Source organism: Notolepis coatsorum (genome assembly GCF_963971535.1).
Source record: "Notolepis coatsorum genome assembly, chromosome: 6".
Taxonomy (NCBI): domain Eukaryota; kingdom Metazoa; phylum Chordata; class Actinopteri; order Aulopiformes; family Paralepididae; genus Notolepis; species Notolepis coatsorum.
In genome coordinates, this window is record NC_140170.1 from 71,278,616 (window position 1) to 71,300,570 (window position 21,955).

The 21,955-nt window shown below is 44.0% G+C and overlaps 2 protein-coding genes across 3 annotated transcripts in view; one reads left to right on the forward strand and one right to left on the reverse strand.

Moving 5' to 3' along the window:
• The window catches only part of ube2r2 (ubiquitin-conjugating enzyme E2R 2), a 22,501-nt gene extending 14,462 nt beyond the window's left edge, over nt 1–8,039 (forward strand). Inside the window, 2 exon segments of the mRNA XM_084317551.1 lie at nt 4,307–4,360; nt 4,362–8,039. Coding sequence (XP_084173677.1) covers nt 4,307–4,360; nt 4,362–4,653 — 346 coding nt within the window. The 3' untranslated portion in view covers nt 4,654–8,039.
• Nucleotides 8,040–8,135: 96 nt separating this feature from the next.
• nudt2 (nudix (nucleoside diphosphate linked moiety X)-type motif 2) lies at nt 8,136–21,708 on the reverse strand. Of its 2 annotated transcripts, none has more exons than XM_084317627.1 (3): nt 21,650–21,708; nt 17,371–17,505; nt 8,136–12,648 (listed from the first exon to the last, which is right to left on the reverse strand). In XM_084317627.1, exons 2-3 carry the CDS (start codon nt 17,495–17,497, stop codon nt 12,329–12,331), a joined length of 447 nt encoding a protein of 148 aa, XP_084173753.1. In that variant the 5' UTR covers nt 17,498–17,505; nt 21,650–21,708; the 3' UTR covers nt 8,136–12,328. The 2 variants fall into 2 exon arrangements, with proteins under 2 accessions (XP_084173753.1, XP_084173754.1); XM_084317628.1 differs by lacking the exon at nt 21,650–21,708 and adding an exon at nt 20,793–20,817.
• Between the last annotated feature and the right edge of the window lie 247 nt (nt 21,709–21,955).

The following is a 21,955-nucleotide window of genomic DNA, read 5'->3' on the forward strand; positions in this document are numbered from 1 at the left end:
GGGATGGGGAGAAAAATAGAAAAATCAGGGGGATAAAAAAATAAAGGTTAGTGCCAGAACATCACCGTAACATCACTATAATTAAGCATTACATCACTCGCAGGAGTGGTTTAAGTTTCAAGTTTCTTTAATAGTTGTCATACAGAAGTACAGAATACTTTTGTACAAAATGCTTCTTACTGTTGCGCTCCAGAGACTGTGCATGACAAGATAAGTATGAAATAAAGACATAGTAAAAATTAGAAGTAAAAAAAGAGGTCACAGTGTTCAGTTTAGACATGTGTACAATGTTCGTAGACGTAGTTACCATACAATATACAATACTGTGCAGTGTACTAATATACAATACTATATAGTGCAAGGCATAAATGGACGAGGTGCAGTTTAGGTACAATTCACAGTAGGTGTACGAGTTGTAGTGCAAATCCTTTATCAATAAATATAAAGTGTAAGTGTGTTTGTGTGATCTAAAGTGTGGAGAGTGGGTGCTGCAGTGTGTTGTTTGTTTGAGTGAGTGTGTGCGTGTGGGTGTGTGTGCTGTGTGCATTTGATGGTTGTTGCATAGTGATTATTGTTCGTTTAGCGATTATTGTTCGTTTAGTAGCCTGATGGCCTGGGGATAGAAGCTCCTTCTGAGTCTTTCTGTGCTCGCCATAAGACTCCGGTATCGCTTGCCTGACGGCAGCAGTTCAAAGAGGCAGTTGTTCGGGTGGCTCGAGTCCTTAATAATTCTCTTAGCCTTCCCCTTGCACCGCTTGTTGTAAATGTTCTGGAGGGTGGGAAGCCCCCCTCTAATTGTGCGTTCGGCTGAACGTGTCACTCTTTGTAGTCTGCTACGGTCTTGTGCAGTGCTATTCCCAAACCAGGAGGTGATGTTGCCGGTCAGGATGCTCTCTATTGTACATGAGTAGAAGTTCCTAAGGATCTTCTGACTGACTTGGAACTTCCTTAGGCGCCTGAGGAAGTAGAGGCGTTGTCGTGCCTTCTTCACAACACTGTCAATGTGTGTGGTCCATGTCAAGTCCTCGGATATGTGGGCTCCGAGGTACTTGAAACTGTTCACTCTCTCAACTGGTGCCCCGTCGATGCTGAGGGGGCTGTAGTCCTTGACCCCCGACCTCCTGAAGTCCACAATCATCTCTTTTGTTTTGCTGACGTTCAGGGAGAGGCAGTTCTCCTGACACCACTGTGACAGGTTCTCTACCTCTTCCAGGTAGGCCCTTTCGTCGTTGGCAGAGATCAGGCCCACCACTACTGTGTCATCAGCAAATTTGATGATGGTGTTGTTGTTCCGCTGTGCTACGCAGTCATGTGTGTACAGGAAGTAGAGGAGGGGGCTCAGAACACAGCCCTGGGGGGCCCCTATGTTGAGCGTGATGGATGAGGAGGTGCAGTTGCCGGCTCTTACCACCTGGGGTCTGCCCGTCAGGAAGTCCAGGACCCACTGGCACAGGTCATAGTTTAAGCCCAGGTCCCTGAGCTTGGCTATGAGTTTGGAGGGGACTATGGTATTGAATGCTGAGCTGTAGTCGATGAACAGCATTCTCACATAGTTCCCCTGCCTCTTGTATACTGAACAATGAACAATAAACCATGCCTAGGGGTGGTCGTTAGGCCCGAGGCGCAGCCGAGGGTTGTTAGACCCCCCTAGGCATGGTTTATTGTTCACAAATCACGACTGCAAGTGGTGTAATGCTTTTATACAACTGCCACATTCATCCAACCTTATTGCTATACAATAAACACACATTAATCGGAAGGTTTATTGAAAAAACCATCCGCCAGAAAAAGTAGTTCCCACAACAGCAAAAAAGAGAAATTGCCTCCATGTGGAAGCAGCTCGGAAGTGCATCCAACCAACTAACACATCCAACTGTGTGTTATTGGAATCCAACTGCCTTTCAACTAAGACATCCAACCAACTAACACATCCAACTGTCTTTCAACTTAGACATCCAACAAACTAACACATCCAACTGTCTTTCAACTAAGACATCCAACCAACTAACACATCCAACTGCCTTTCAACTAAGACATCCAACCAACTAACACATCCAACTTTTCTTTAGTTTTTAATTATGAAGTTAGTGGTTGTTATTGGAATGATTGATTGATTGATTGAAAATTTTATTACCAGATGCAGAATGGGTACAATACAGTACGGCTCAATACACACAATTGTTAAGGGGATGCAGACCTACTTTCTATAGAACTTCATTCTTAGATGCTTCTATAGAAAGTAGGTAAAACAAATTAAAAAGTTTTCTTTGCCCTATAGGAAAAAAAAGTTTTCTTCGCCCTATTTTTTTATTTTTTTTTTAAAACCTACTGTAGAGGGCCTAAACTTAACCAGTTGGAAACCAAGCGTACAGTAATAAAATTAGCAATCAATCAACTCAATAGGCCATGCTCACTTAGAACAGCGCAGCACCCAGCTCTCTCTCAGTCTGACTATCCCCTGCGTTGCAGACAGGAGTGTGTGTGTGTGTGTGTGGGGGTGGGGGTGGGTGGAGACTGAGCCAGCGTCGGACAGTGTGAGAGTGAGGGCTGCAGTCAGAGAGAAGGAAAAAGAAATTGAAAAAAAATTGCTAATCAATCAATCCGCGATTTTTCTTTTGTTACACAATGATTCAAGACCCATCAATTACATCATCCAACATTGTTTAAAGGACTAAGACATTCGCCGTGACAGAATCGCTTGATATTTAGTCGTTTAGTCGTTATCAACATATCCATTTGTTAAATATTATTGTCCGCCATCTTGTGATCCGGCGGAGTGATGTGATGTGATTCGGTTGTGGGCGGGTCCTGGGCCAGCAGCGTGGAATTGTGAAGAATAAACACGTGTAAAATGACTTTCAGCCAATCAGAATCGAGAAATTTGCATGCCGTTGTATAACAGCCATGAAAACACTTTTACACGTCGGAGAGATCACCAGGTTAGTGCCAGAACATCACTATAACAGCCATGAAAACACTTTTACACGTCAGAGATCATCAGGTTAGTCCCAGAACATCACCAGAACAGCCATGAAAACATATTTATTTACACGTCCAAAAATTGGTGCCAGTCCACGTGTCCAGGAATATTTCAATGTCGTGGAGAAATTCTGGTCAAATGTTATCTGTGTTTATTGAGCTTATTGCAATAACATTATAGACACGAGGGAGTGCGGTTCCACCTGTGATTTCCCCCCATTGTAGCCATTAAAGATCAGGACTATCAGCAGCTGAAATGCATCGAGGCAGAAGCTGAATAATAATAATAATAATAATAATAATAATAAAACAACAAAATACAATAGGATTTAACCCCTCCTGGGCCTGCACCCTAATCAGAGTAGCCCTTCAACACTGAACCCTCGGACCAACAAGTTCAAAACATCTTGGCCTAGTGACATTATCTACAACTGTCGCAGAGAAACCTGATCTGACACCAGCCCTCCTTCCCTCACAACCTGGTCCACTCTGTACAAGTCGTATCCCATTAAAGCCACATCTGAGTCACTGACACTTGTTCTAAGACAAGATTCACCCAAGACCAGGACACCAGGATCAGTCTGAAGAACTAAAACATGACTATGATCCAGTTTCTGGAGTAAACGTCTAATGTTCAAGTGACTTATCCCTAGTCCATGTCTATTATTAACGGAGAGTGGGTGGAGTGTTTGGAACAGGATCAGGAGTAGCAACAGAAGGCTGCAGGGTGGATTGTAATTAAATGAGAGAATTCATAGTTTGAACAATGAGTCAGTTATTTGACATGATTAGGAATAAGTAAGGGATAATGTATAGCTACGAGGTCATTGTCGCAAAATAATTGACCGACACGGAGTTGTAAACGTCAGTGAAGGTCAATTATTTTGCGATGATGACCGAGTATAGCTATACATTATCCCGCTTATTACATGGCTAACTTACTAACAATATACCTAATTCATTTTACAAAATCGACAAGACGAGATCAAATGCAGACGCAGTTGTTCTGTGGCTCTGTCAGCCCAAATAAAGTGATTATTATTATCGCCGGCAGCCCGGCAGGTGTGTCTAATTGCACTGAAACAGTGTGTGTCAGTGGGGCTTGATTACTCCAGCTGCGAAAAACAATCACCGGTGGTTATCGAAAAATAATTCACCGCTGTCTGGGGCTATTGACCAATCACAATCAAGCATTTCGGCAAATGTTAAAACGCCATGTAATAATCAGAAGTAACACACTGATGATGGGTTCTATCAAACAAATGGGTGATATAGTGGTCTATATTGTCTACCTGGTCTATATGGCATATATGGTCCCAGGAGACAGAGCAGGAAGACACAGGGTACTTGTGTTGTGGTTCCATCCTTCAGCCTTTACCCCCCCCCTCCCCCGCCCACAGGAAGCAGGTTCTGTCCACGGCGGCGGAGGCGGACCGCGACGGCGTCAAGGTTCCCACCACGCTGGCGGAGTACTGCGTCCAGACCCGCGTGCCCTCGCAGGACAGCAGCTCGGACCTGCTCTACGACGACCTCTACGACGACGACATGGAGGAGGAGGACGAGGAGGAGGACGAGAGCGAGATGGAGTCCGGGGGCGAGGCCGGCGGGGTGGAGGGGGGGACGTCCACCCGGCGCTACGACAACCAGGACGACTCCGGCAACGAGGACTCGTGATGATGACACACAGTACCCTCCCCATATCCCCCCAACTGGTTGACGTCACCCTCTGGACGGATCTGTGTGTGTGTGTGTGTGTGTGTGTGTGTGTGTGTGTGTACAGTATGTGTGCGTGCATGTGTGCGTGCGTACACAGCTGTCTATAAATAAATAAATGACTGTGCAGTGTTTCCCCAACGGGACGCCCCACCCCTCCAGAAAAAAGTATAATAAAAAAAATATTATAATATTTTTTTTTTAATATTTTTTTTTATTAATCACAGTAACGTTGGCGAGCTAGCTAAATTATACATAAATCGGTTTCCATATAAATCAATCGCCTTAAAAGTCCCCTATAGGGGGACCCTGCTTTTCTTTATCATAAATCGATCCCCAATTATCATCATGGGGTATCATTGGAAAGCCACCCTCATTGGCTACAACCCTGTCCAAAAAAAATTGAGATCGCCAAATGATTGACGGAGGTAGAGCCCCTGGAGGTCGGGGGTGGTAATGTGTACTTTGGCGCACGCCTCACATATCGGCATGTAACTCGAGAACGGCTGAACGGATTTTGTCACCTGAAAGGGCAATTGACAGGCAACAAATAGGGCTTTAATTCTATCTATATATTGTATCAAAAGAAATGCACACCTGAGCCGCTAGAGGTCAGCAAAGTGGTGCGTCCTCATGATGATGTTAAGAGGTTAATGTTTTTTTTTCTTTTTTGCAGTCAAAGTGTATATTTTCATTTTTACCGATGTTTTGTACGATTTACAGAAAATAAGAATTTATCGGAAAAATGCTAATTATATCTCTTATCGTAAAACCGTGAGGAAATGACTAAATCCAGATTTAACCCTGCCATTGGAAAGAGGAGCCTTTTCCCTATCCATAGATGTATGATTTGGCCATAATAAGGTCAAGTTCAAGGTCAAATATGAATTTATAATTAAAATAGATTATCATTTATTACTGTATCTACAAATCCTTCTGTTTAATCATCTTCCCTTTATTCATTTGCTTAGATTTTTTGTACACATGATCTCAATAATGTGGTGAATGAGCTCAGTGAGCTCATCTGCTTACCCCGCAGATTTAACATGGTGTTATTCACCGTCAAAGATGAAAAAATAAATCGTAATTTATATTCTCCTTTTCTTCATTACAATTGACTCAAGCCTAGTAACAGACACAATATTTCTGACACTGGGAATACATACCCCCAGGTCCCTAGATGTTCCTAGATACCAAGAACATGCAAATTGACCTTGTAGAAGTGGAGCAATCTTCCATTTACTTAGGCATGTACCTTTAGGTGCAATTTCTGAAAAAAGTCTACAGATTAACAGGTTAAACCGGTGGTGCAGCACGGTCTACGGAGACGCAGAAAAAAGCTACCAAATCCATTCCGAGACAACTCCGAGACACGTGCGCCCCGCGAAAACACTAGTAGTTTTGGGGACCTACAACCACCCCTGAAAAAAATCCTAGGGGAAACACTGCTGTGAATGACTGGCTTGGCCCTCCCTGTCTCCCTGCCCCCCCCTCTCTGTCTCCACCCTCCTTGTCTGTCTCCACCCTCCCTGCCCCCCCATCTCTGTTTCCACCCTCCCTGTCTCCCCCATCTCTCTGTCTCCACCCTCCCTGTCTCCCCCTCTCTCTGTCTCCACCATCCCTGCCCCCCCCCTCTCTGTCTCCACTGTCCCTGTCTCTGTCTGCACCCTCCCTGTCTCCATGTCTTCACCCTCCCTGCCCCTCCTCTCTCTGTCTCCACTGTCCCTGTCTCTCTGTCTGCACCCTCCCTGTCTCCATGTCTTCACCCTCCCTGTCTCTCTGTCTCCACCCTCCCTGCCCCTCCTCTCTCTGTCTCCACTGTCCCTGTCTCTCTGTCTGCACCCTCCCTGTCTCCATGTCTTCACCCTCCCTGTCTCTCTGTCTCCACCCTCCCTGTCTCCATGTCTTCACCCTCCCTGTCTCTCTGTCTCCACCCTCCCCGTCTCACTGTCCTCACCCTCCCACAGTCTCCATCTCTCTTTCTGTTAACTCAGTCCCGTCTCTTGATTCTGGACGGCCTGGCTGGCTAATGGATCGTTTGATTAGCTAACTGGCCCGCTAGCTTAGGCACACCTGCACGCTAACGACGACGTTCCCCTGTCAAACATCTCTGCCCAAACAGAAAGTAAGCTAACCGCTGCTACCTATACTTCTATTATTTTCCCTTAACATGTTGAATAAATAATATTATTGCTCCCCCCATAGTTTTACTCTCTTTTATAAATTCGAACCAAATACAAGTAAAAAAATAATTCATACAATTTTTTTTTTTTTTTTTTTTAGAATTTCCTTGTTTATTCACTGTGTCCAACAATGATGGACGCAACCATAAAGGCATGGTTTAGATGGTCTGTTTACCTTTCTGATAACTACATCATTACATAACTCATAAATGTTCAGGCAAGCGTTAATCTTTGGTTATATTCGAAGTCATAACCCCATTTTCTTTCAAACTAATTTGGTCGCTGGTGTCTGGATTTGGTTCCAATTATAAGACACTTGGGGGCAGAGCTGTTTTGCAGTCTAACGTACAGGTTGTAACATACAGGCTGTAACGCACAGGTTGTAACGTACAGGTTGTAACGTACAAGTTGTAACATACAGGCTGTAACATACATGCTGTAACGTACAGGTTGTACCGTACAGGCTGTAACGTACAGGCTGTAACGTACAGGCTGTAACGTACAGGTTGTAACATACGGCTGTAGGAGTGTGTAGCTTAGTCCCTTTGTGTCTTCCCTCTGGCCAGTCTTTCCGTCTACCAGCCTGCCCCCCCCCCCCCCCCCCGTCTGTCTCGTCCGTCCGCCTTCGATGCAATCAAACCGAAACCTGCGAACGCCAGACTGCCCCTGAACCGCCACGACGCCGATAGTTCCTCTCTCACCACTGACCTATAACCCCTACAGGAGGAGGGGGGTCACCGCAGCGACCTCCAACCTCCTCCAGTCTCTCCTCCTGCTCCTCTCTGCCTGTTAAACCTCAGGGCCTCCGGACTCCCCGTCGGGAGAAACGTCCATCAGTCCACGAGAACGTTTGAACACGAAAAGGAACGTCTCGACCGCCTCATGCCTCTCCCTCTTTGCTTTCCGTCGCTACGTGGACACTGTGGGAAGCCAGAGAGCCGAGAGTCTGCGATTCCTGTCGCCATTGTTGTTGTCACCCCCCCCCCCCCCCCCCCCAGGGCTTAACGGAGTTCCTGTTTGTTTCTGCGCCTCATCTGTTAGTCATCTCCTTCTTTGTAGGCTACTAGAGTCAAAGTACAGAGGGGGGAAAAAGAGAATATGTTAGGACTCTCCTTAAAAGAACACGCCAACATTTTGGGAAATTTGCTTACCGTCTTCTCCAGAGAGAGACAAGAAGATGGATACCAGTTTCCCCTCTGTGCGTCCAGTAGAAAGCTATCTGGCTGCACGTTAGCCAGATAGCTTTCTACTGAACGCACAGGGGGGAAACTGGTATCTATCTTCTTGTCTCTGGAGAAGATGCTAAGCGAATTTCCCAAAATGTTGGCGTGTTCCTTTAAAGCATACTTTAAATCGCGGGGATTGTGAAAAGGTTGTGCTACACTTGAGACTCTGGAAGAAAATGGATATTGTCAATTGTTCCGCATCATGAATGGGTCCATTGAGAGGGACTTACCGGGGACAAGAAGGACATACAATTCAAACCAAACCGATACAGTTGACACAATGAGTGTCCTTTACCAGTTATTTGTGTGTGTGTGCGTGCGCATGCATGCATGTACGTTCACGTGTTATTCTGCAAAGTGACTTCAAAGTAAGGTTTTTGTGTTCTTTAGGAGTTACGTCCATTACTAAGTCAGTTTGCCCCAGATTGACCGATTGAAAGTGGGACTTTGTGGAGTCGACGACACAACACATCCAAAAGCTGTTTTCGCTGAATGCTAATGCTGTTTTAGGAGGCTCTACGAGGATTGAGGATTTGACCGATACATAGGAATAAGAAAGAAAAAATACCTTTTTGTATTCGTCTTAAAAGGTATACAATGTACATCAAACTGACGAGTGTAATGCGACTAACGCCAGTGTGCCGGGCGTCATCCCGGCAAAGGAAGCCATCTCGTTGAGTTCTCCAGTTTTACCTACGCGTCACGGCCGAGCAGAGGAACCCGGCGTATACTCTCGTGTTCAGAAAAGTGGATGAATTTTACGCCAAGGAAATCTAGCGCTACGACCGGACGGCCGTGGGACTGGAGAGCCTGGAGCTCTGGATGCATGCGGAGGACCTTTCTCTTCACACCTGACTTGTAAATCTGACAGCGTGTTACGAAGGAGCAGAGCTTTTCTCTATTTTTCTTCTCTCCTTTTCTATTTTTCTTTGAAGACCTTCGCAGAGACTCTGTTGAGTCTCAGGATTTGAAAAAGAAACTATGGATGAGGACCTTTTAAAGGATATGATGTCATAGAGCCATTGGTTTCTGACCTAACCCTTCATAGCCTGGAGAGAGATGGTTTACGGTAGTATAGGATGACTTCAAACGAGACTGCCGTCGCTAAGACCAATTCTGCTTCTCTTTGTCATCTTGTAAAGGGATCTGAACCAGCATTAATGTCTTAGTTACTGAATGAAATTTAAAGCTTAGGCTTAGTCCTTATAGCAATGGAATGAAAAGGAAACATTTAGAGCCGTTCTTAACTTAGTATTCGCCACTTTCTTTTTGTTTTGAATGTCTTTTCGTAAGTGCATATGAACTAGAGCGAGGGAGCTGTTTGAGAGGAGAGAACCGTCACGTTCATAAAGAGTTCTGACTGAAGGAGATTCCTCAACTCAAGCTAAAAAGATTAATAAAAGACCACTCATTGACCATATTCACAGTGGTCATTTTGCTCTTATGCCCTGCTCGGGTTGGGATTATTTTCCACCCTGAACATCTGAGCATGACAGAACACGACAGAACATGACAGAATGCGACAACGCGATAGAACATGACAGAATGCGATAGAACATGACAATGTGACATAACGTGACAGAACATGACATAATGTGACAACATGACAACACGACAGAACGTGACAATGCGACAGAACGTGACAGAGCATGACAACACAACAGAACGTGACATAGCGTGACAACGTCACAGAACATGACAATGCGACAGAACGTGACAGTACATGACAACACGACAATGTGACATAATGCGACAGCATGACATAACACGACAGAACGTGACATAATGCGACAGAACGTGACATGTGACAGCATGACAACGCGACAGAACACGACATAAGAGCAAAAAGCCTGTGACTATAGCCCGTTGAGACGGACCACGTTGTGATCTCAGCTGTCGGGACATTGAACACTTTTTAAGTGTTTCTAGAAATTATTCATTTAATCTTTGTGTGAGCGTGTGTGTTTTTGAAGTGTGCAGGACGCCATGAGGCCGCAGTCACGCGCTTCATGGGACTGAGAACAGACCCGTGTGTTTCCACACCCGACCCGACGTGACCCGTGTCGGTGCTGCGGCCCTCATCGGTTTCCTTTTTGTTTTTAATTAATTTAGTTCTTCTTTTCATTTTGTGTTTGTGACGCAAATGTCACACATATAAAAGTTTCTATTGTACAAGAAAAAACAAGAAAAAGAAAAAAATTATAACATTGTTGGGTTTGTTTGCAGTTGGCCTTTGATATGTGTTGCTTGAGTGTAACGGAACACCGGACGGGCCAGCGAGCTATATGGAATGAAATGATGGGAGGTCTCATGGAAAACGGAAGCATTAAAAAATGGCAAGATCAGTCAAACAAAACAGTCTTTTTCATTGGAGCCCCATGCTGCTACTGTCTCACACAGCAGGTTAGTTAGTCGAAACAGCAGGTTTTATTGTAACGGGTACTTTGCCCGTGTGTAAAACATCTCACAGGCCTGGATTGAATGCAGACTGCAATCATGTTGTGATATTTTCTGGCTGTCCCTGAATAACTTGGCCTCGGGGAGCGTGGTCTGTGAAAGACACGCAGGGCAGTTCGATATAATTGGGGACAATCAATCAAGCGTTCATTGTCTAACTCTTCTGATCTCCCAGGCGTGAAATTGGTCCCTGGTTCAATGATGGACTGATGTGTCTTAAGCCGCTGGGAGAAAGTCTTGCTAACGGTGCCCCCTTGTGGCAGAGGGCACTAGCTGCCGTTTTCATACACTGAATCTAATGCACAACTTGTTTCAGTGTCCTTGTTGAATGAAAGTTTATGAAACTATTTCATTTCTATGTAAATCTCCCTTTTAAATAGTCAAACATGCCTATTTATTTTCCTCAATAAAAATGCCTGTAAACAAATTGCTTCATATAACAGCTAGATTAGTTAAATAAAACGTTTATTTAAAAAGGCAATGTAATATTTGGTATATGAGGGGTCAGTGGAAGAGATACCCGCACACCAAAAGCCCTGGGCTATGGATATATTTAATATTTGGTACATAATATACAATGTCATGACACCACTTAGAGAACGATTAAATCCATATTGATTATCAGTATGGCACCAATAGATATTGTTTTTCCAATACAAATAATAAAGACGTGTGGTTCTTAATCCTATCATGAAATGAATATCAGATCTGTGGGTGTTGATGAAACGACACTTACCAACATGACGAGCTATAGATGTTTCATAAGTCATTTATTTTCGCCCAAATCAAACAACATAAATAAAGCATGAACATAAAACATAACTAACGTTAGATGTTTCAGTACAGTTTGCTTCTGGCTCCATATTGGATGCTAATTTTGTCACCGACTCACTGCGTTACGGGACTAGAGCCCCCCCCCCTTGATGTCTGAATACATGAGTTATTTACATTCATATATCAATTCTAAATTAATCTAGTTAATCGTCTACAAAGGACTTGGCAGCTCAAAGATTTTTTTTTAATCATCACGTCGTTTTCTCCCTCCGATTCATGTTTTCCAGGATTCTGCTGAGCAATGAGCCCTGTGATTTCCCCCTAATTAACACCACTGCACAGAAATCTCAGGGATTTTAAAAGCGGAAACCTCAACGTTAGAATTCTGCAACACAGATCTGCTGGTGCGCCGGGGGTTTTTCAAGACATTCTCTGACACAGATTCAACTTGACAACAATAACAACGTTTCCAGTGAGCTGTCACACTATGGCCAAGGAATAAGTCTTTTCTTGACTGACTTGTTGACGGGGGAAATAAGGTCAATATTATTCAAGAGAAAAGAGGTAATTTAACTGAACTGTATAACTGTTGATATTAGCAGCAAATACAGAAACGAACCCGACAGGAAGTCAACTAGTCGTAGCTGCTGCCATGCGACACAACCAACGTCCCATTCAAAGCGTCTAGCCTGTATTAATTAAGACTTGTTCCTCATTTCCTGTGTAGGCCCTTTTTAAACCTCTATGCACTCTTTAACCTTTATGTTCTCATAAAGGTAGTTTTTTCCAGCAACGCCCTGCAACCGCGGTCTTCAGCGGAGCAGTTGAAAGTCAATTGACTGACCCGTCTCAAACCCTGCCCTCTTTTCTCGATCCTCCAATCACAACAGTTGCTTCCCGCTTGACAAACTGTTTGGAGGATCAAGAAAAGGGGCGGGGTTTGAGATGGGTCCACTGCCTCGCTTCCGAGGGGCGCCTCAGTAGTAGCAGTGGGTCCTAAAGGTCCTGGGGGGCCCGCAGGTGCTTCTGTGCGGCCCTCAGGGTGTCCTGCAGGTCCTGGTACTGGGCCAGAGTGCAGGCCTCCTCCAGTCGCACCCAGCGGTAGTCCTGGTGCTCCTCTGACAGCGCCACCGCGGTGGCCGGGTCCCTCAGCTCCGCCAGCCAGTACAGCACCTCCTTGGGCTTCCCGCGCACCTCGTATCGCAGCTCCTGCAGGAAGCCCTCGATCACCTGCAGGTGCTCCGCACCCAGCCCCGCCTCCTCCTGGGTCTCCCTCAGAGCGGTGGTGAGGTCGTCCTCCCCTGGGTCCACGTGCCCTGGAGACATTTACTGTTATTAACATGTTATTACTAAGTGTAAAGAGTCAATGTCCTGGAGACATTTACACTGTTATAACCATGCTATTACTAAGAGTGTAAAGAGACATTTACACTGTTATAATCATGTTATTACAAGTGTAAAGAGTCAATGTCCTGGAGACATTTACTGTTATTAACATGTTATTACTAAGTGTAAAGAGTCAATGTCCTGGAGACATTTACACTGTTATAACCATGCTATTAGAGTGTAAAGAGACATTTACACTGTTATAATCATGTTATTACTAAGTGTAAAGAGTCAATGTCCTGGAGACATTTACACTGTTATAACCATGCTATTACTAAGAGTGTAAAGAGACATTTACACTGTTATAATCATGTTATTACTAAGTGTAAAGAGTCAATGTCCTGGAGACATTTACACTGTTATAACCATGCTATTACTAAGTGTAAAGTCAATGTCCTGGAGACATTTACACTGTTATAGTGGGAAATTAACACCAGTGGGGACATTTTGTAGACATACTTACAAGCCACAGACAAAATGTAATAATAAAAAAAGAAAACTATTTGGCTGATGCCTGGAGTGAATTTATTGGTGGTCATTTATTTCCCACCCTGTTCAGGCTACAGTTAAACTGCTCAGGTAGAGTTGAGCCTGCATGACATGTATTTAACGTGTAACAGAGGGTTCTGGTTCTGGTGCTCTCAGCACCACAAGGGTCTATTGTTATTCACTTCGCCAACCTTCTTTAACCCTTTCACTGCCACACGACAGAACCGTAACGTCGGTATTGTGATAGTAAAGGGTTAACCCTCTGTGTATTGTTGCAGTGAAAGGGTTAACCGTTTGGCAGTGCGGCGGTGAAAGGGTTAAGTTGATAGACGGCTATGAAGGCATTTCAGAGCTGATGACCCAATCACTTCATGTATGTCAAAACACAAACGACAGCAGTGAAAAGCGTCAGGTAATCGTGAGTTTGTAATTCCGCTGTTTTGACCTTTGAGGTGGCGTTTTTTCATGGAAGTGAACAGGCATTTCCTCTTCCTCGTTGCATCATCAACCACAACCCATATAATATTGAAGTGAACAAAAGGTGAATTCCAGTTGTGTGCTGCTGGTGACTGAGCAAGGCAGTGAACCGCAAACCGCTCATGAGTCGCAGTGCTGCGGGTGACTGTAGAGGTTTCCACCTTGCTCAAGGGCACTTTTACAGAGATGATGGACACAAAACATGTGTCTCTAGGAGGAAATAAAATGTACAACGGGGCTCTATGGAGAAACCATGACATTCCCCTGACTTAAAAGTAGTTTCAAACGAAAACTGCTGGATGTCATTTAGCCAAATCAGCATGGCTGTGAGTGTGAGTCTTTCACCTTTTACATATCTAGCTTTGGCATCGATCGATTGTTGGATGCAAATATATTGTAGTCTGCCCCGTTGTTCTGACTCGCGCGCGTACACCGAGTGACATGGACAGCGAACAGGTCTATATTAGGGTTGCACGGTATACCGGTATTAGTATAGTACCGCGGTACTAGAGTGTTCGAAATGATACTATACTGCGTTTGGAAAAAAACAGTATTTTCTTTCTTTAATTTATTCATTTATGCATGTAAATGCCTTCCTATTGGAGCACAGCGCTGCTGTCAGTGGAGACGTTGCGCTAGTTTACCGGAAGAGAGCTCTGATGGAGAGAGATTGAGATTTCTATTCTTGCGAATAGCATTGTGGACATTTTCTAATGCTCGTATAAGGAACTGTAGTCACGAGAGCTAGCATTAACGTAACGTTAGTTATCATAACCATCGGCAATCGCAGTGAGGATCTTTATTCATTAACGTTAGCTAGCTAGCTTTAACTAGAATTATAGTTTGCTAGCTATATAAGCTAACGTTAGCCGAGTTTATTCTATGCAAAATGTGCTAGCTAGCTAACGTTAATAAAGATCCTCACTACAATTGCAGATGGTATGGTATGATAACTAACGTTACGTTAATGCTACAGTAGCTCCTATCAGTACTGTAGTACTAGTCATGCCATTGATGCCAACATTCGTTGGATGAGCTATGCTAGCTCTCGTGACTACAGTTCCTTATTAGCCCCTTTCGTGACTGTGATGCAACCCTTGGTTGAATACGCAGTCACTTATTCCCACGTTACTAGCTATGTTAATGTGCACATCAAGCACTGGTTAAAGACGAGCGGTGTAAAAAAAAGAAAATCACTGAGCTAGCCTTCGCTAAAATGGCTGCTTCCGCATTTTACAGTAGGAGCGCTGTGATTTCTGGGCGCACCAGGCACGTGACAAAGCAGCCAGCAATCACAGCGCTCCTACTGTAAAATGCGGAAGCAGCCATTTCAGCCAAGGCTAGCTCAGTGATTTTTTTACTTGTTTATAAAAATGATTTAAAATGTTTATTAGCAACGCTGAGCTTTCAAACCCCGTCGCGTGTGTGTGTGAAACCCTAATGCAATGGTGCGTACCTTTGAAATTTATATCTGATATATTTTGGACCCACCGCTAGTCTTTAACCAGTGCTTGATGTGCACATTAACATGGCTAGTAACGTGGGAATAAGTGACTGCGTATTCAACCAAGGGTTGCATCACAGTCACGAAAGGGGCTAAGTTCCTTATACGAGCATTAGAAAATGTCCACAATGCTATTCGCAAGAATAGAAAATAAATTGAAAAGCCTAATAATAAGCTATACATAGCCTAAACTGCCGTGCTGAAAGCTAGTAAACACAGCATCCCCTGTTGCCTACCCACAACAGAAATGAATTGATGCACATGTGCATCTCTATAGCTTAGTCACAAACGTGATTTATACAGAGACATTTGACAATTGCCCATTTAATGGTTCATACATACTGTATCACAACACCAGAGGGAGCTCCACAAATCATGTTAAACCCAGATTCGGCTCAAACAAGGGACTAAACACGTTTCGCAATTATGCCACATCAATGTGGAACGCCCTACCCAAAGCTGTAAAGGAATGTGAATCACTACCCACTTTCAAAAACACTCTCAAAAAACACCTAAGGGAGACTGCAACTCGAAAAATGACACAACCCCCTCCAATGTACAGTAAATTACCAAGTATGGTCTTGTCAATAATCCAATGTACAGTTTTGTTTGTACAGTTGTACAGTGTCCCCCCCCCCACCCCTCCTACCCAACCCCCCCCCCACCCACCCAACCACCTCCAATGTACAGTCCCCCCCCACCCCCACCTACCCAATCCAATGTACAGTTTCTACGTCAAATGTATATACTCTTTTTTTTTCCTGGACTCTTTTTGTATCACAAACAGTACTGTAATTGCAAATCTGGTATGTCATAAATGTATAGATGTAGCAGTACTGTCTATCTATATGTCATGTATGTCATATATGTTACGATGAATTGAAAATGGGGGACCCTGATGTAAACAAGACGAAAGTCTTTCTCTGGTCTGCATCCCCTTAACAATTGTATGTATTGAGCTGTACTGTACTGTACCCATTCTGCAATCTGTTAATAAAGTTTTCAATCAATCAATCAGTATAAAGACAACGGAAATCTATTTTATTTTTGTTAAACAGCCTACAATATGACATAACCTAGTTCTAGATTATGATAGGCTATATATAATCAGTCTCACTCATCAAAATGTTTTCTAGGTTATGGTATCTCAAACTAATTAGGCCCTCTGCTATGACAAATGTATAATAATAATACAACCATACTTTTTCTACCCCTTGAATTTTTTTTAACTACAGAAGTCTGCTGCATTTGGCTCACAGAGTGACTACCCCCACTCAGAAGCAACCTAACCTCCCAGCTTTTTTTGAGCAGCATTATTAAGTACACAAATTAGTCCAAATATGATAAAAGGCTCAACAGGGCAGTCGCAGAGTTCATCTGTGGACCAAGTTCCAATATATATATATACAGTTGAGAAGCTGGGTTCAGAAACATTGTACAGCAACTGTTTTGAGTGCAAAAAAAGTTCTCCAGCATTTTGAATGCCATTGCTTTTAATTAAATGTATTTATTCTTGTCATTGTTCATTGTTGTGTTTTAAAATAAAGAACAATAGGCGGCTAGGTGGTGCAGTGGGCAAGGCACTCACCACCAATGCTGGAGACGCTGGGTTCGCGTGTTCGAATCCAGCTCTCCACATTGTTTTCAGTTTGGCTGGTCGTCCGTACTAATACAATTGGCAGTATTAGCGGGTGGGAAAGCTGATGGGTGGGTCCTGGGCGTTGTAAACAGAAAAATACTCCTACAGTTCGGTCGGGGCGCCTGCTCAGCGAATGAAGGATCTGGAGGGAGGTAGTGTGACCTTCCACATGTTACACTCCCAGTGAGAATCTGAGCTGCCAGGCTGGCTGCCGGCTGGCTGCGCATGTGTCGGAGGATAGCATCTGATAGTCTCTGGCCTCTCGGACCAACAGTAGGGGGGGTGCGCAACAACCAGGAAGGGAGTTGGGAATTGGCATAACGACTAACAGTGGGATGGGAGAAAAAATCGGAAAAAGAGGAGGGGGAAAAAGATAATAAAATAAAATAATAATAATAATAAAGAACAATAATGACATCTGAGAGTGTTTCCCTGATTTTGAGGAAAAGTATCGAAATTCATATAGGTATAGTATCGAAACAAAAAATGTGGTATCGTGACAACAACCCTAGTCTATATAGATATAGATAAGATGTTCAGCACCTTTAGGTGGCGTCCAGTGGTGCTCCCCGTAGGACGTCTGCAGGAGGAGGTACTCGATGTTGTCCGGGGCAGGAATGGACTGGACCCGCCGGCGGAACACGATGAAGCCACACGCTCGCAAGGCCATCTCCCTGCCTGTCAGGAGAGTAGACACAGTTATCACATCCTCTAGAGCAGTGTTTCTCAACTGGTGGGTCGCAATCCAAAAGTGGGTCGCGGGGCCATTTTGAGTGGGTTGCAGATGTGTAAAAAAATAATAATAATTTGAATAAAATTATTAAAAAAAGATTTTTTTCTATTTCTTTTTAATACTTTTTTTTTGCACTACCTATCTTTGTGAAAGTGGCTTCTCTGCTCTGGTCCAGCTGAAGACAGCAGAGGAACAGATTGGACATTGAGCATGACCTCAGAGTTGCTTTGTCTACCATCACCCCAGACTTTGAGACTTGTCAGGAGCAAACAACATCCCCAGTTATCCCATTAGTTCCCTGGGATGTTAACATAACAGACCTACAGTAAGTTTGGGGGAACTAATGATTAACTGGGGTTGCAACAAAAGTGCAACTAGGGCTAAAAAACACAATGGCCAAACTTAGGTCTGTTATGTTAAGCTAAGAAATCTGCTAAGAAGCACATATTATTTATTATTTTATTTCATTGGGTTTTTAGCCCTAGTTGCACTTTTGTGTTTATTTCATGTTTTTAACAGTGCATGAAAGATTGTTTATTACTGCAAAAAAGAAATTGAAATAAATCAGTGGTTAAAAAATTTGGGTCGCGACTTAAGGACTAAGTGAAATGTTGGGTCCCGAGGCTAGACCAGTTGAGAACCACTGCTCTACACCATGAAGAACAAGGCCATCTCCCTGCCTGTCAGGAGACACAGTTATCACATCCTCTACACACCACGAAGAACAAGGCCATCTCCCTGCTGTGTCAGGAGACACAGTTATCACATCCTCTACATCTACACCATGAAGAACAAGGCCATCTCCCTGCCTGTCAGGAGACACAGTTATCACATCCTCTACACACCATGAAGAACAAGGCCATCTCCCTGTCTGTCAGGAGAGTAGGAGACACAGTTATCACATCCTCTACACCAGGGCTATTCAACTAAATTGTTCAGGGGGCCACATTGTCAGAAACCCAAGGGGCCAGGGGCCGGACTGCCACGGCGCCTCCCCGTGCTATGAATATATGTACACTTGACACAACACGCAACCACATTTTCACAACTTTTATTTAACTACATTGCAAAAGTAGTATACTTTTCAAAAAAAGTGCTTCATTTATGTGTCACATCTGCAACATCTGCAGAAAGTGCTTCATTTATGACTGTGCAACAACTGCAACATCTCTTCAACATTTCAATATAAAAATAAAATAAAAAACAAACAAGTGCATGATGTGCATCTGAACATTCTAACATCAACACGAACAAAAAAACACATTTATAGTGCAGCTGAGCTTATGAAAAAGTGCTTCATGTCTGTGCAACAACAGCAAATCACAGCATCTTATTAGCACTTATTGTCCACTCTTAACTCTCAAACATCAGGGGGGTGGGGGGCAGACAGGCCTAGCCTACATACACACATCTAATGAGAGCGATTGCACTTCTTTGACTGGGCAATGGCAGAGAAAGAGGGTTCATAGGAAGTGAGGGCTACCCGCAAACAGTGATGCAAATGCTCATTTGTCAAGGAGGCACGTTGCTTGTTTTAATGGCATTCATGTGAGAGAAACTGGATTCACAGGTGTATGTTGAGCCAAACATTGTTAGCACAGATATTGCCAGCGTTTTTATTTTGGGGAATGTCTTGACATGAATACACTTTATCCAAAATGTTGTGGTGGATTCATTCTCAAGTGCCTGCTTCAGAGCAGATGATGCTTGCATGTCAATTATTTCAAGTTGCAGGATACCTTCATCAATGTGAAGTGATGCAAGGAACTCTTGTCCTTTTGTGGAAATAGCAGCTACATTGGCAAATAGGTTGCTCACAAAATGCATCAATTCTCTGGACATGTCAAATTCATCAAATCGACTTGCAAAGTTTTCCCTCAATTTATCAATGAAATCTGTCATTAATTGAGTGACTTTTGGCTCAATTGTGCGTGTTAACGTTGACATGAAAAGAAAAAAGTAAAAAAATAAAAATAAATTTTTTTTTTTTTTAATTTTTTTTTATCATGTAATCTTTGGCGGGCCGGTCGCGTGTTACTGTTCCGCAACAGTAAGTGACTTCCGGGGTAGGCCTGATTGGCCCCGACAGGCACGTGACGCGCAACTTTCTCTGCCGCGCGGCAGAGCTTGCGGAATGATGTAACCGTCCAAATCCGCTATGACTTCATTCAGCGCTTTAGCTCACCTCGCAGAGCAGCGGTCCTGCGGTCCTGCGATCCTGCGGTCCGTTGTTGACGAGTTAGAATCCCATCAAATTTATTTTTTTTAACGTGATTTTTTTTTTAACGTGTATTCTTTCGCCGGTTAAGGTTAGGCATGGTTAAGGTTAAGGTTAGGCATTGTTTCGGAGTTGGTTAAGGTTAGAACGGTTAAGTTTAGGCGCTGTTAAGGAGCTGGTTAAGGTTAGAGTTTGTGTTAGAGAATGGCAATATTCTTTCTATGGTTAAGGTTAGGCATGGTTAAGGTTAAGGTTAGGCATTGTTTCGGAGTTGGTTAAGGTTAGAACGGTTAAGTTTAGGCGCTGTTAAGGAGCTGGTTAAGGTTAGAGTTTGTGTTAGAGAATGGCAATAGACAGCCTATTTCCGCGCGACAGCTCTCAGCAGCCTCGTTGCGCGTCCTGAGTTTGCCGCGTCACGTGCCTGTCGGGGCCAATCAGGCCTACCCGGAAGTCACTTACTGTTGCGGAACCGGTACACGCGCCTGTCAGGAGACAGTTATCACATCTCTACACCATGAAGAACAAGGCCAGCTCCCTGCCTGTCAGGAGACACAGTTATCACATCCTCTACACCAGGGGTCAGCAACCTTAGGCACGAGTGCCACCATTGGCTTGCGGTATCTAAACCAATGGCACGCTAGCAAGTGTGTAAGAGAGGAACCTTTTTGGAAATGTTGAAGCATCCTCTCATCCCCATGCCGAGTTACCTCTTTCACAGCCATTGGCAGTTGCACAGCCTGTTATTTATTTATGGTAGTTTGACTGATATATCAGGGGGCTACAACCAATGCCGTTCCTCATACTAGCTCCAGATAGTTAGCTACAACCAATGCCGTTCGTCATGCTAGCTCCTAGCCCCTTCCGTGACTGCTATGTGCAAGCCAGGGGCTTTTGAATCCGCAGTCACTCGCAGCTATATAGCTCGCAGGCTCATTTGGACCACCAAGCACTGCTTATAAGCTCCGGGTGGGTCAAAAATATATCAGATATGAATTTCAAAGGTACCCAGCGTACAATTAGGGTTTCACACCGACACGCTGGGGTCTGAAAGCTCGGAGTTGCTAATAAACATTTTAAATCATTTTTATAAAGCGAGTGGTACTCAGAGCCATAGCTCAGAGCGAGCCATGTATTTCCGTATTTGGCTGCCTGGTGCGCATGCGCTGATCACATCACCTTTGAAATTCATATCCGATATATTTTTGACCCACCCCAAGAAGCTTATAAGCAGTGCTTGGTGGTCCAAATGAGCCTACGAGTGACTGCGGATTCAAAAGCCCCTGGCTTGCACATAGCAGTCACGGAAGGGGCTAACTAGCTCCATATAGTTAGCTACAATCCATGCTGTTCCTCATACTAGCTCGAGATAGTTAGCTACATCCATGCTGTTCCTCATACTAGCTCCAGATAGTTAGCTACAATCCATGCTGTTCCTCATACTAGCTCCAGATAGTTAGCTACAATCCATGCTGTTCCTCTAGTGGTGAGTCTACACGGTCCTCACTGCTGGTCTGTGTTGAAAGAGGACCATGTAGATTCAACCACTAAAGGTGCTCACTCCATCTAAATTAAAAGTGAGCTTCTCCGATTGGTTAGAAGAGGCGCCTCGCTGCTGCGAAACTGCAGACAGACGTCAGTGACGTCACCTACATTCACGTTAGCTTTGGGCTGTTCAGCATTGGTGTCTGTGTCAGGTCGTCTGTCTGTCTGTCGCAGTGTCAGTGTGTCTTGTTTTGTGCAGCAACACTAACTTCAGGTTATGGAAGTCGTCATGTTAAGGGTTATTGTTAGCATGGTCGCTAGTTACGTGTCCTTATCGTAACGTTTTTTTTATTGCATTTGATTCTTATCCTTAAAAGTTAGAAACTTACTGTCAACTTATTCCGACAGAATCTGACTGTAGCCGCAGAATTCCAGACAGGAAGTTACCTCTGAATGATCCTCATTGGCCAGCGCCGATTGGCTAAGGGGAACATAGAACACGGGGAAGTCCAAAGGTGCACTTACCAAATAAGTCCGGTACCCATCGCGTGCAACAATAAGGTGTTCCGCCCTTATTTCAAACCTTTATTTAACCCTTCACTACCACTCTACCAAAGGGGTTAACCAACCCTTTCACTGGGACAATACAGAATGTTAACCCTTTCACTGCTGCGCGACAAAGGGTTAACCCTTTC

Excerpts from the sequence above, each read along its gene's own strand:
- nudt2 (XM_084317627.1), bottom strand. The coding sequence starts at position 17,497 with ATGGCCTTGCGAGCGTGTGGCTTCATCGTGTTCCGCCGGCGGGTCCAG. Across the intron at positions 12,649-17,370 it reads CCACTGGACGCCACCTAAAG|GGCACGTGGACCCAGGGGAG; the intron begins GTGCTGAACATC and ends AAATGTCTCCAG.